Genomic DNA, 14,266 nt, shown 5'->3' with positions numbered 1-14,266 from the left:
TAGTATGCTCAGACTCAGACACTCTGAGTCTTTATGGCCGATGATGTAACAAAATCTATGTACTGGAATCTGTCTATAAATGAATAATTAAACTGTTCCTTCTAAAATGAATCCAGAGCAGGGGCGTAGATTTGCATGGGGACCTAAGGACGTGCCCACACTAATGTCGAATTACGACTGAAATGTCCCCACCAATATTCAGGTTGAAATGGGGAAAAAAGCGCTCACATGCGCTACACAAAGAGTTAAATCATTTCTCACTTCAGTGCTGCGTACCTATAATACCTACCAGTGAGCCGCAGTCTCCTGCGCAGCATGGCGCAGCGCTTCAGCTTCACTTCACTACAAGGCATATGAAGTGCGTCCAAATTCACCCATTCTTCTCTGTTGAACTCCTCGAGAAGTAGGCTACTCATCACACATGTGTCACATGAAAGAGCCTTTTCTCAGCTTTTAAACGGTGCTAGCTATCCACTATTTGCTGTGATAAACAGTTCGCGAGAAAAATACTGAGAAAAGCACATTTTAATCATTTTATATACAACCCCAAAACAGAAAAAGTTGGGACGTTGTGTAAAATGTAAATAAAAACATAATGTAATAATCGGCAAATCTCTTAAACTCATATTTACTTGCAAAAAGGACACAGACAGCATATCAAATGTTGAAAATTACAAATTTGACTATTTATGGCAAATACAAGGATACAAGGATACAAGGATACAAGGAAGTTTATTGTCACATGCATATAGTTACTGGAAGTAAGAAATGCGGTGAAATTATGTCTGGTGTCAGCCTATTTGTGCATTTATGGGGGGGGGGGGGGTAAAAAGTGCAGTAGAAGAGGGGGTTAGTAGATTAAGTGGCAAGGGCTGCATAAGAAAGGTGGGGGAGGATTGGGATTGGGGGGGGGGGGGCACCAACAAGGAGCACCCAAGAGCAACAGGGGCAAGGAAAAACTCCCTTACCAAGGAAGAAACCTTGGGCAGATCCACTGCTCAAGGGGCTAACCCAACTGCCAGGGGTCTTGGTGTGTGTGTTGGGGGGATGACAGGGGAGATGGGATAGTGTGCTGTGTATGTGGGGAGAGGGCAGTGTGCAATATGTGTGTTGGAGAAGCTTCCTCATGAGACAATGTGCTGTGTATTGGGGGGGGGGGGGCAGTGTGCTGTAAGTATGTTGGGGATGTGTGTTGGAGAAGCTTCCTGATGAAATAATGTGCTGTGTAGGTAGGAGAGGGGGGGGCAGTGTACTGCAAATATGGTGAAGGGACTTACTATTGCAAGCAGAGTACTGTATGTATGATGTATGTGAGTGATGACATATATTGAAATATATGTTAATTTTGAATTTGATACCAGCAACATGTTTAAAAAAAAGTTGGGACAGGGATAACAAAATGCTGGAAAAGGTGTGTAATGATAAAGAAAACAAAAAGAGGAATGTATCACAACTAATTGGGGTAACTGGCAACATGATTGGGTATGAAAAAGAATATCCCAGAGAAGCAGGGTCTATTAGAAGTAAAGATGTAGGGGTATTCATCACTCTGTGTAAACCTGTGTACACAAATGATGAACAATGTCATTTTAATGCTTCTTAAGGTGAAACTGTGAAGTATTTGGGGGGTTCATCATCTACAGGACATAATATTATTAAAACATTCAGAGAATCCAGAGAAATCTTTGCAAACAAGAGAAGGAGCTGAAAAACACATTGGATGGTCGTGGTCTTTTGGACCTCAGATGGCACTGCATCAACACCAGACCTGTTTCCACACCTGTCATTGTATGGGCTCAGGACAACTTCTGATAACCATTGTCTATGTGCACAGTTTGATACTCAATTCAAAAACTGCAGCCAAAATTTTAACAACCAAAATTATATTGAGACACGATACAGAAAATACCACCGTCTTATCTGGGTCTGAGCTTGTTTAAAATGGACTGAGGTAACATGGAAAAAGGTCCTGTGTAGACCAATCAAAACTTGCCATTATTTTTGGAAATCATGGACTCATCTGGGCTAAAGAGGAGAGGGCCTATCCATGTATTCAACCTATCCAACTTGTTTTAGTGCTCAGTTCGAAACCCAACATCTATGACGGTGTGGAGGAGCATTAGTGCCTACAGCATTGGCATCTTGCACATTTGGCAAAGCACAATCAATTCTGAAAGATGTATACAGGTTTCGAGCAACATACTGCCATCCAGGCAATATCTATTCCAGGGAAGACCTTGAATATTTCAGGAAAACAATGGCAAAATGAATTCTGCACATATTTAAATAGTATTTATCCATAGAGGACGAGTCCATGTGCTAAAATGGCCTGTCTGCAGTCCAGATTTGTCAAATTAGGTGCATAATGGAATGAAAAACATGACTAAGAATACCCCATACTGTTGAGCAACTGAAATCGTGTATTTGGCAGTAATGGGACATTTCATTCTCCAAACTCTAGCAAATAGTCTCCACAGTTCCGAAACATTTACAGAATTTTGTTAAATGAAGAGGTGAAGCAGCACAGTGGTAAACATGCTCCCGTCCCAACTTTTTTTGAAACATGTTGCTGGCATCAAATTCAAAATGAACATATATTTTCCATTAAATAGTCCAAATTTTCATTTTCAACATTAGATATATTGTCTGTGTCCTTTTTGCTGCTAAATATGGGTTTACGAGACTTGTATATTATCACATTTAGTTTTTATTTGCATTTTGCACAACGTCCCAACTTTTTCTGTTTTGGGGTTGTATTTATAGTGGCTGGTGAAAGAGTTGAGTGGCTTTTTTTTTGGGGGGGGGGGGACATGACACTATGAAACATGAACACATAACCCTAACTTGTCATGACAAAAATCGAATGACACTTAATGACAGAAGTGTTATGTCTTAAATGTTTAAGACTGGTTTATAATTGTTTATGACACGTTCATGACAGTGTCATGTCACTCTTATGTAGATACCTTCAAATAAGGTGTAACCCATTTGTTTTAGAATTTTAGATTTCCTTCTGAGGAGAAAAGTAGACATGGAGAAAAGAGGGCATCGAACTGGAAAGAAAGGGCCTCCTCAGCTATGTAGACAGGCAGGTCAAAGGCACGACAACCTGAAAGACAGGTATCATTGTCTTCATTTTCTTCCTTCTCACAGGCAGTTGGGTTACCACGAGAATGGAATGGAAATCTCTACATAATTCTTATTCCATATGCATTTATTTTCTGTGACATTACTTCCATGGTATTACTGACATACCCTATTTCTCACTTGTGTTTTATTTATTTATTCAATTAATTTTTACAACCACTAGCGATGGAGGTTTCAGCTGACTTCAACTCGGCTGACTCCTTCCGTGTCGACACACCGTCATGTTTATGTGGACAGGGGCCATTTTGCAGCTCTTAAACTACTTACATGTAAAATGGTGGGGGATCCTCAGGGGTTGTTAAGTGGCAAGCAAGGTGTTAGAAAACAGAATTCATTTTCTGCCTGGTAAAATTTAACAGCCCACTGGTCCTGTTCCTCAGATAGAGGTTATGAACCACTAAGAATCTTTTACTATCCCCCAGTTTCCCTCTCAGTGGAGAGGATCCTGTATAAATATGAGGATTCTGGTTGGGGGGGGGGGGGGTGCGCAGGGGGTGGGGGGCTTCTGGAAATCTCTTCCTCCAACCTATAGGTTCCCATTATCTCTGTTGATTCCCCATAAAATATGTCCTTGATATCACATGCACAAGGTCTGCTTGCACACCCTAAAAGGTCAACCTGAGCCAGGGTAATTTATTGTTCGTTTTTTTTTCTGGGTATTTTTACGGACACAACATAATTCATGATTTTACTTCTGAGTACTAAGTGTAAATTTGAACATACATTGTCTTACAATACCAGCTCAATAGAAAACAACCATTGAACAACAGCGGAGGCTTCATTTGTTTTTGTGTCTTATGTTCCTCTCATTTCTGACCACAAGATGGCAGTATAACACAGTAGTCGGCGCCAAACTGCATGCTGGTAAGATTCAGAGCCCAGTTCTAAAACTACTCATTTGACTTCAGATCCTAAATAAATTACTGCATAACTGAAAATGATTTCAGCATGTTTATCAGATTGATTAGATGGTCTGAAATACAGACATGGGACACCACATTTAGGTGGTTTGATTGATTTGTGAGTGTGGACCAAAAGGTCATGATTATTGACCAAGGTGTTAACCTCATGGTCTATGCCTCATTTTTCAATTGATCACCACAATCAAAATGTTTAGCATACAGATATCCCAAAGGTAATATAAATGTAATATGTCTCAGATGATGCAGCCATTCTTCAAAGTATAACTTCAAAGCCTTCATCTTTGAAAGACTAAATTCACGATTTATTTCGATCTAAATTAAATCAAAGCAAGAAAATTAAACATCTAGAGACATGTAACTCTTTCTTCAAAAGTCTTTAATGATCCATTATTACACTTGGCAGTTTCTTTCTGGAACACAGTCTTGTGACATACACACAGACAAGTGGCCGCACGTAAGCATTTCATTGTGATTGATAAGACAACAGTGTTCCTCATTGTGACCAGCCTAGTTCCCTCACAGTGCATCCATGCCAATTCCACCATTCTTGTAAACCCTGCACTTATTTTGAATACAGATGTCGCGGCTGAATGAACAAACCCACTGTAGTCATGCAATACTGTAGATTAAGTATCTAAATGTTCCCATTACATTGGAGTGACAATTGGAACAAAGAGATCCTTAAAGCTTGTTGGCATACATATGGCAGGTTCTCATAGGCCTACATGCCAAACTAATCGTGGTATATAAGATGCGGATATATTAGATGTAAGATGGGAGTTTGGGATCGTATGAATAACGAGTAATGATATTTGGGAGAAAAATATGGAAGACTGGCACCCTTGACGCCTGCACCATAATAAAATTTGCTTTGTATGCCAATTGGCTTTCTATCACTATGTGCAGATTAGACAATATGACTAGAATTTAGGGAAAGGAAAGACATTATGTTTTCTCCAGGTTGATTTTACCACTGCTTAGTGCCCCCTCTCTTAGTGCCTATCAACAGACTAGAAATCATGCAAACTACTACAAATAACAAGTGATCCAATTGGAAATTCATTAGTGTCTTTAACTCATTCTATAATCAATGTGGTTGTGGTTAATTAAAGACGTGGCTGTAGAGGGAGGGGAGAGCTATGGGGTGCTCTTTCAATGGGTCTCTGATTACTGATCACGGCCTTCACTGGCCGCGGGGAGGAGGAGGGGGGAGAAGGAGTGCGTTATGGGAAGAAATCTCGATGGAAGAAGGGGAATATCTTTGGGGCTGGGCCGCACGCGCTCAGATCAGAGCGTTCTTCTCCTCCATGTCGGAGCCGCGGCGAAACGAGCGACCCAGCAGCAGCTCTTTCTCCTGGACCAAGCTGTCGAGGAGGTCCTGCTGGCGGTGGTTGTGGTAGACCTTCAGGAAGGCCAGCACGGTGATGCCCAGCCATGTCAGCCAGGCTGACCACAAGCCGAACTACAAAACAGAGAAAATAAATGGATGCACTCAAAGATCATGACAATATAAACAAAACGAGATATTATACACATAAAACATTGCAAATTATGGGCCTACTCATTTGTGCAGAATATTCTTCAGACTATTTATCATCATATTGTAATGGATATGAAGGATTGTACACTACTGCACATCTCATTTAAATCTCTACTACAGGTTTTATATGTGCTGGAGAAAAACCCTTGTGCCAAAATGCCAATGCCAAAAGACGATTGACTATGCTGTCCTTTGAATTTAAATGAAAATAAAATGCCAACCATTGTTTACCTCTTTGGTTTACTCTGTCACTCTGGGTATATCAGTATTTGTACAGTTTGTACATCCACAACCTGTAGATTGTTTCAGAGACCACCAGAGGGCGAGGGGCTCTACTCTAGGCCTTCGTGGTCACCAGCTGTGAGTGTATGCTGGCTACCTGAACACTCACCTGTTCCTAATCCACAATCACCCCACTGTGTGAGATGTTTTTTTGGAGATAAGGTAACTGATGTGTCCTTTGTAGAGAACAACTTAGTGACCCTTTCGCTTTCCTAAGAGTTTGCTTCCTGGAGATTGATGTTGACACTTGGATCTGACTTCCTTGGCTTGGACTTGTGAATTATACCTTCCTGTTACTTTAAACAATACTCTTTGTGCGTTAGATCAAATTTAATTCATTCCTTCTTGTGGTTCGGGATGGATTTCATATCTGATAACTCTTCAAAGAACTGTACAATACTGTCTGTGCCGGGATGAGCAGAGTATCAGCATTCCAATGTAACACTCAAATGGAGAACTCAATCACATCTTGTGCTGTATAGCGGCTTACTTGTGCGATGGCAAACTGGTCGTAGAAGGAGGAGTTGTCCAAACCCAGTTCCAGATCAGTGTCCTGCAGATCCTCACAGCTGCACAGAAGTGAAATACAAAGTAACTCTACAGTGTTCAGGTTACATTACATTACAGTCAATTACAGACCAATGAAGCCGAATTAATTCATTAAAATATGCATGCATATAGTGTGCATTTATAATTCATATTGGAGTAATATAAGAATGTGCTGTCCTGCTTTCAAATAAGACATGCATTACATATTGTCACATAATCCGACATGGTCAGCTATTAAGCATCTTGAAGGATCTCATAAGGGTTCCTTCTGAAATGAGGCTCTGGGTCATGCTCAGAGATGTTTTACAAGGCAAAAAGAGATGAAGATTGGAATAAGCTCTGAACAACAGAAAAAGTACCAAGACCACGTCCAGTCAACAGATGTAGATGACATTCAGTGTTCAAAGCATTCATTTACAGTCTGTGTTTATTTATAAACAACCTATATCACAGTACAAATATAGTACTGCAAAATATTTTGTGTAAACACACAAAGCATCAGCTGGAAATATATGATTACTGTATACTGTGGCCTACTGCTGTAGGCCTACTGTGTTTCTGTCTTGTGCCTGCATTGAGGTTGTACAGTGCTGTAAGGGGTTGTATTGAGAACACAACCCACCTGCTTGGCATAGCTCCATTCTCAGTGATAGCATCACACCAGGAGCTGAAGCCCACACTTGAAATGGTGCTGGCCACAAACACTACAAACACCACCAGTGAGCTGAGCAGCAGGTTGAGGAAAGCATGAAAGAATGAACTGAGGAAGAAAAACAGGCTACAATTAGTTAGGTTTAATTACTTAGGCTACTGGCATGATCATCATCACCCTTAGGGTTACATTAGCTAGTTCTGCTCATATCGATTCTCAGCCTTAAAATAGGCAATAGGTCAAACCAGAGCCATATAAAGGTACCTTTATATGGCTCTGGGTCAAACCATTGGGAACCCAAAGATGAAAACAGGTTGATTGGATACATTTCATTACTGTTATGTGACATATCGTTTTTTCACGTGAAAATAACATCCTGGAAGGGAACGTAGGACATGGCAGGATATGTAAATCGTGTTGGCTACAGCATCTGCTCAACATGGACATCCCAATCTGCTCCCTATAAATAAACTATCGCACGGCGATCAATAGCCTAACTTTAACGACATTTCGTATTTCATGTCAAGTCACTCACTCATCCTGGCCTTTGCAGAGGAAGAACAGGGTTCGCCATGCCTGCACCGCAGATAGAATGAGCGAAACGATGCCGACGAATGTGATGAAACGGCAGGATGTCTCCGGACCCCATTCCTCCACCATGAACCGCTGCTTTCCCACCGTCATATTCTCGTTCTGCCACATTCCCTGAGTGAACAGCAGGCATTTTCCCTGGAAGTCATCGCCGTTTTCCGAGAGAGGCACAACGGCAATGAAGCCAAAAAGGAATGCCAAAAAATAGAGGATGCACTGGCCAAAGAGAAAATTGTCAAGGGCCATCTCTCCTCCATTTATTGCCAAACACAAGAGCGCATGCGCGATATCAAAAAGCTGGAAACAGCACCAACATCCCTCATCCACAAGCGACTGTATTACTGTAAGCCCCCGAACATTCTTCTAATTTCTAAAAATAAAAGTAGGCTATAATTTTCATTTGATGTTCTACCGTAATCATTTTGCATCTGTAGGCTACAGTAGGCTAGCCTAGGTCTAATTTAATGGCTGTAAATATATGTCGATCTCCTTAAACTATTAAACATACCCCCGTAGCCAAACCAATGTAAATTATTCCTTGATTTCTTCATTTAAAGTTTATTTAATGAGGACATCTGTGGTTTTGACCTAAACATTCAGTCTGAGAGGCTGAGCTATTGGCCTACATTTAAAGGTAGGTTTCCAATCAAAATGTACATGTTTCATATAGCCTACACAACTGTCCACTTTCGTTTTTAAAATGTCTTATTCTATATCTTATCTTTATTTAAATTAGTTCCATCATGCATCAAATGTGGACTAAACTGAAAGGTGTTTGTTTGTGTTTGCCTATCGTGCCCCCTGCTGTCGACCCCAGACGCCTGCATCAAAATCTGTTGTCAGTTTTTCTGTCAGTTTTTTTTACTTGACCTAAAATACAGGAGTACTTGCTTTTAAAAATACTAAGAAGGCCACTCAAATCTAGTGGAGTAAAAGTCACACATTTCTAAAACTTCACTGTCCACCCCTGGCTGTGAGGCATTGCTATTACACATGACAAGGGATGAAATCTTCTAGTTTACTGTCATACACTGCCGTTCAAAAGTGTGGGTCACTTGTCCAATCTATTCCATTATAGACTGAATACCAGCTGCTTCTTCTTTTGTTTAGAGCAGTGCTGTAGTTCTCTTATTAGAGTGAACTCTCCAAAGGGTGTGGCAAGGCATCACAAACTGTGTGATAGTCTGTCTTCAAGATTCCCTTTATCCTGCTTACATTTCCCACCTTACTACCACCAAAGCACCCCCTGACCATTACACTTCCTCCATGTTTGAGAGATGGAGTCAAACATTCCTCCAGCATTTTGGTCTGGTCTGGCCATTTGGAATATTCTTCTTTAAGATTCTGAACACCTTTGATTTGTTTGTCCATAACACTTTTTTCCACTCTCCCTCTGTCAGCTATCTGCTGTTGCCCACCTTTTGCCCGTCTGAGATTTTGCTTTTTCTTTACAACTCTGTCAAGAAGCCATACATCCTGAGGTCACCTCTTCTGTTAATGTTGACATTGGCGTTGTGCAGGTAGCCTACTATTGACTGAAGCTGCCAGTTTAGGACCTCTGAGGCATCTGTTTCTCAAACTGGACACTCTAATATATTTGTCCTCTTGTTCAGTTGTGCACTCCACTCTCTATTCTGGTTAAAGCCCTGATAAAGATATTAGGTCATTTCTATCCACATAGCAGACAGGTATGTCCAAGAATATGATTTACTAAAGCATAACACAGTGCTTTAATGTTTCTTTAGATACACGGTGAATGGAATTTCTATGAAGTGATTCTCAACATGAAGAACAATTTCAGAAACAGTTTTTAGTTATCCCTGTATGCTACTGCAAATTAAACCAAAATCGTTGCATGCCCTGTCCACAGAGTGTGCACATTAGGAATGACCCAATGTGCCCTGTCTTGTCTAATCCGTACACACGCATCTCTTTGGCCAGACAATGGCAACACAGCTGGGCACAATGGCAGTTGACCTTGTCTCCTGCATCCCCGTCTAATACTGTAGTAGACCTATCGCACGAGATCTACCATGGAAACAGTGCTGGGCAAACCTGGTAGATTAATGACTGTAAAAATCCACAGACTATAGATAGATCATAGATAGATATACTTTATTGATCCTAAAATGGAATTTGGAGTGTTGCAGAAGCTATTTATAATAATCACAAAGATGTATCTTTTGCATGCACATAACATGTGAGGTAAAGGAAACACTTACAATAGGCAACATAAAACTATTATACTATTTGAAAATAAAATAAAAGGCCACATCAAGACACATAAATATAACATTGCACCAACTGAAATCACATGATAGATTGACTTTGTGCACTGATGGTAATACATATTCTGAATTTACTAAAAACATATAGGCCTACACTGCCATTCAAAAGTTTGGTGTCACTCATTTCCTTGTTTTGGAGGGTAAACTACTAAGGAAGAGAGAAAAGGGGTCCCTGAATCCCCAGTTGTGATTGGTCCAGTGACAGAGGGCGTGTTTTACTAATTCTGTGAGATAAAGAGATTAGATAGAGTGTTAGAGAGATAGCAGGACGAGTAGCCCTCTCTGGCATCATCATCATTCTTTTCATTGAAAAATGGCGTTTGCAGAAATATTTCAGAGATGTCTCACAAATACAGATAACTGGACTTAAATCCCTCCCGTATCGGACCATGTGAGCACAATACAAGAACAGGTAAGGGCCTGGTTGGTCGCAACTTGACTAGACAAGCTTGACTAGCGGTACTGAGTAAGCAGTAAGAGTTCTGTGGTATGGCTAACTTATTATCTTATTTCTATCCTCTCTTTATCTTATTATCTAACGTTATGGAAACATTGAACCATGCACCAGGTATAACCACTAAAATCCCACATGGGATTATGATTTTAATAATATGAACATTAGATTATGTATAAACCTCACCTCAGAATTTATTTTGTTGTCAGTAAATGTTGCTTTATGTTATATGAAAATAAGCATTGTTGGTCCATGCAATTGGATTTAGCAACATATGTGGTGTAGTAATCCTGGATCTTTCTAGTGTTACAACAGTTAAACTACTAGGTTGTTACTCCAAGGTCATAAATTCATGACCAGGGGCTCCAGTACAAATAGTCTTATTATTTGTTATTGAACACACCCCTGAATGTCTCAGTAAATGTTTTTCTCCATCTTGATTTCAGGACTTGTTGTCGTTTTGCTGCTGCGGCCAACGTCTTGCCCGTGTAAAAATACCCCAGGACTAAGCCTCTTATGAGGTTCTCTAAAAAACAATCTCTCCCCTTCCCCCATCCCCTTTCCTGTCCCTAACTGATCAAAATCCCTGAACCATCTCCTTCCTTCAACTTTGACCTCTCTCCCCATCCCTGGGTGCTTCAGGGGACAAGAGTAGTTTTTTTGTGATCTTTCCCCCCCTCTCCTTCCTAAACAAGATGGCTGTCCTCAAGGTCACATTCACCAAGACCAAGCGTGACAAGCTGGCCCAGGTACTCTGGGTGCTGAACTGGGTGTCGGTGATCACAGGTGTCACCCTGTTCAGCCTGGGACTCTTCCTGAAGGTGGAGATCCTCAAACGGCAGGAGGTGATGTCCGACGACATCCACCCCGTCCCCAACATGCTGATAGGCGTGGGCCTGGCCGCGTGCGGCATCAACTTCCTGGGCGGCAAAATCTGCTACGACTGCGTGGACACGACCAAGTTCCTGCGCTGGAAGCTCATCATGCTCCCCTACATCATTTGCACGTTCTTCTTCACGTTCTGCATCCTGGTAGGGGCGCTCATGTGTTGCTTCATGCATTATGAGTTGGAGAGATCCCTCTACCTGGGGTTGCATAACGCTATGCGCTACTACAAGGACACGGACATACCCGGGAGGTGCTACCTGAAGCGCACCGTTGACATGCTGCAGCTCCAGTTTCAGTGCTGCGGAAATGGGGGCTACCGTGACTGGTTCAATGTACAGTGGATCAGCAACCGCTACCTGGACATGAGCAAGAGTGAGGTGGTTGAGTAAGTTGACGAAAACAACAACACCCGTAATCCTTTGGGCAAAAGTCTTAGGTCATGAGGACAGATGGCTATTTTGGCTGGGTGTCTGAAAACAGTTACTGAAGGACTACTTCATAATCTACAATCATATTTGTTGGTACCTGTGATAACAATCTTATGAATTATGACAGTCCTTGTATAAGGGAAATATTTAGACCTACAGTGTCTGTTCCATTTACCATAAATTCAAGCAGAAACATTTTAAATTGGTCTCAAGCTTTGTTATGTAACTTAGTGGATTGCATGAAGATATTTGATAGAATATGAAAAACATATACACGATACAAAAGGTTCTTCGTGGAGAATGAGCAAATCAGTTATTTCACCTAAATTTGTTATTCATTGAGTGTTATTTATAATTAAATCATGCTCTAGTTTTAAAAATGACTGACTGCCTGAAACAAAACCGACGGCCTGGCCTTTTAGCAATTCACCTTTGAAGCTCTTTTTATTCTCCTTTTCATTCAGTCTCCTCTCTCTGTCTCTCTTTCTCCTTACCTGTGCCATGCACACTGTGCACTGTTGCCCCTCCATCCTCTAGCCGCCTGAGGAACAACATCCAGGGGAAGTACCTGATGGACAGCGTCCCCTTCAGCTGCTGTAACACGTTCTCGCCGCGGCCCTGCATCCAACACCACGTCACCAACAACTCGGCCCACCACAACTACGACTACCAGACGGAGGAACTCAACCTGTGGCAGAGGGGCTGCCGCCAGGCCCTGCTGGAGTACTACACCAACATTATGCAGTCCATCGCCATCATCGTCATCACCATCTGGCTCTTCGAGGTGCTTGTCAACTCTCCTGTAGGAAGTTACTGAAGATAGATGTCTTAATTCATTTAACTTCTAGGGTTTTATTGAAAACTGAATGAGTAAATAGTGTAATGGTGTCTGTAGTTTATGTTTTAGATCATTATTGTAGATTACTGAATACTGTGTTTAAAGTTACCCATTATTATAGCCTATATGGTTTGTATTTTACATATAAAAATCCTACATAATAATTTAAGATGGCCTTATAATCTCTTATGGCATTATAAACTGTCAAAGTGAACGCAATAAACACTTGCATGTTCTGTTTTGAAACTAATACTGGGAAGTGAATGTTTCTTGGGTCTTAACCAAGTCACCTGTGTGTTCTTCATACCTCCCAGCTTTTTGTTCTCACGGGGGTCCGCTACCTCCAGACGGCAATGGAGAACGTTGTGCAGCTTGGGGACCCCGACTCTGAATCTGACGGTTGGATCCTGGAAAACAGTCTGTCAGAAACAGCTCGCTATAACTTCAACATAATCAAGAATCTAGGCAAATGCTGCCATGTTGGGGACGACCCAAATATTGACGTGCCCAGCACTGACCCTGGACAGAATATTCAGGAGACAGGGCCCTCAAGGCAGATACCCCTCCCAAAATGAGCCATTTGGGTAAAAGATTAAAGTATGTGGACCTGTCATTTGGCAGTAAGACCATGGAAAAAAATGGAGTCGTCACTGCAACCATCATGAACATTTCCTTTTCATTTCTGCAGCTAACGCAGGGAGGAGTCACAGCATTGAAGAATTGCAGCTGCCTTTTATATTACATTACATTGGTGTCTACTTTATCTTGACAAGGGAGAGAGAAAGAGTTGTATGGTCTGTTAGAAGTGAAAGCATTTCATATTCTGTACATTCGACTCAATCACTTGCCTGAACTTTATCGTTTTGCCTGTAATTGAATTGATCACAAACAAGTGCGTCTAAAAGGAACACTTGGCAAGGTACTGTAGAAGTAAGTCACGTTACTTTCACTCGTGCCTCCGCTCCTGAAAGATTCACAGGGCATCCTTAAAGACAATCATAAGAGATTACTCTTCCTCAGAACATACTCAATGTAACTTTTCTTAAAAATCGGCTTTCTTTCTCTGTGCCTTTGAGTACAAAGAGATACTACCATAATATTATATAATAGAATATATTGTTCACTATCAACACAATTCATCTTTTACTGTATTAACCATTTATACAGATTTGCTCTGTAATTATAAAGTACAACAGGTTATATTTTTTTCTGAATAAAAGATCATCAAATACACAAAATACTGAGTTGTTTTTAAATTTGGACATTTTAAAGCCTTGCTTCTGTTATGTTTTAACTTTGCCGCTTATTATCAAGGGTAGCCTACTTGGAAAGAAAGTAAGAAGATAATTTTATGCTATCTTTTTGTGAAATCACGACTATGAAGGCTAGGGTAAGTTTAATTAAGTATTCAACATAATTAAACTTACCCTAGCTACGGTTCACCAAGAGGTGCAACTTAGTGTTATTACAATTGAACATCACATCAGCATTAATAAAGTCACAATGACTTGGACTGTGTTTACCTAAGTTATTGGTGTAGATTATACCAAACATTGTACTGTATGTTCCCTGGGTCAAGAAAAGTCTTAATTCAAACATACTACAGAACTGAAACTGATATCTTATATGCTTCTTTTGTATTATCTGTATCAAAAACATGATTGTCTTGTACATTCTTTTTTATGA

At 40.8% G+C, this 14,266-nt stretch overlaps 2 protein-coding genes across 2 annotated transcripts; one reads left to right on the top strand and one right to left on the bottom strand.

Moving 5' to 3' along the window:
* Positions 1-4,435: 4,435 nt before the first annotated feature.
* Positions 4,436-7,930, bottom strand: tmem179aa (transmembrane protein 179a, genome duplicate A). The gene is made up of 4 exons (XM_076272444.1): positions 7,629-7,930; positions 7,064-7,201; positions 6,383-6,461; positions 4,436-5,532 (listed from the first exon to the last, which is right to left on the bottom strand). The coding sequence occupies exons 1-4, from the start codon at positions 7,928-7,930 to the stop codon at positions 5,353-5,355; spliced, it is 699 nt and encodes a 232-aa protein (XP_076128559.1). The 3' UTR covers positions 4,436-5,352.
* A 3,191-nt stretch (positions 7,931-11,121) lies between these two features.
* Positions 11,122-13,155, top strand: prph2lb (peripherin 2-like b). Its single transcript, XM_076272710.1, has 3 exons — positions 11,122-11,699; positions 12,280-12,526; positions 12,895-13,155. Exons 1-3 carry the CDS (start codon positions 11,122-11,124, stop codon positions 13,153-13,155), a joined length of 1,086 nt encoding a protein of 361 aa, XP_076128825.1.
* Positions 13,156-14,266: the final 1,111 nt, after the last annotated feature.

The sequence above is a fragment of the Alosa pseudoharengus genome, unplaced genomic scaffold (assembly GCF_046254945.1).
Source record: "Alosa pseudoharengus isolate Yale_2024_CS ecotype anadromous, Long Island Sound unplaced genomic scaffold, YU_APseudo_1.1 YU_APseudo_1.1_scf_7, whole genome shotgun sequence".
Taxonomy (NCBI): domain Eukaryota; kingdom Metazoa; phylum Chordata; class Actinopteri; order Clupeiformes; family Clupeidae; genus Alosa; species Alosa pseudoharengus.
Note: the sequence above shows the minus strand (reverse complement) of the source record. Positions and strands in the feature narration are given on the sequence as shown.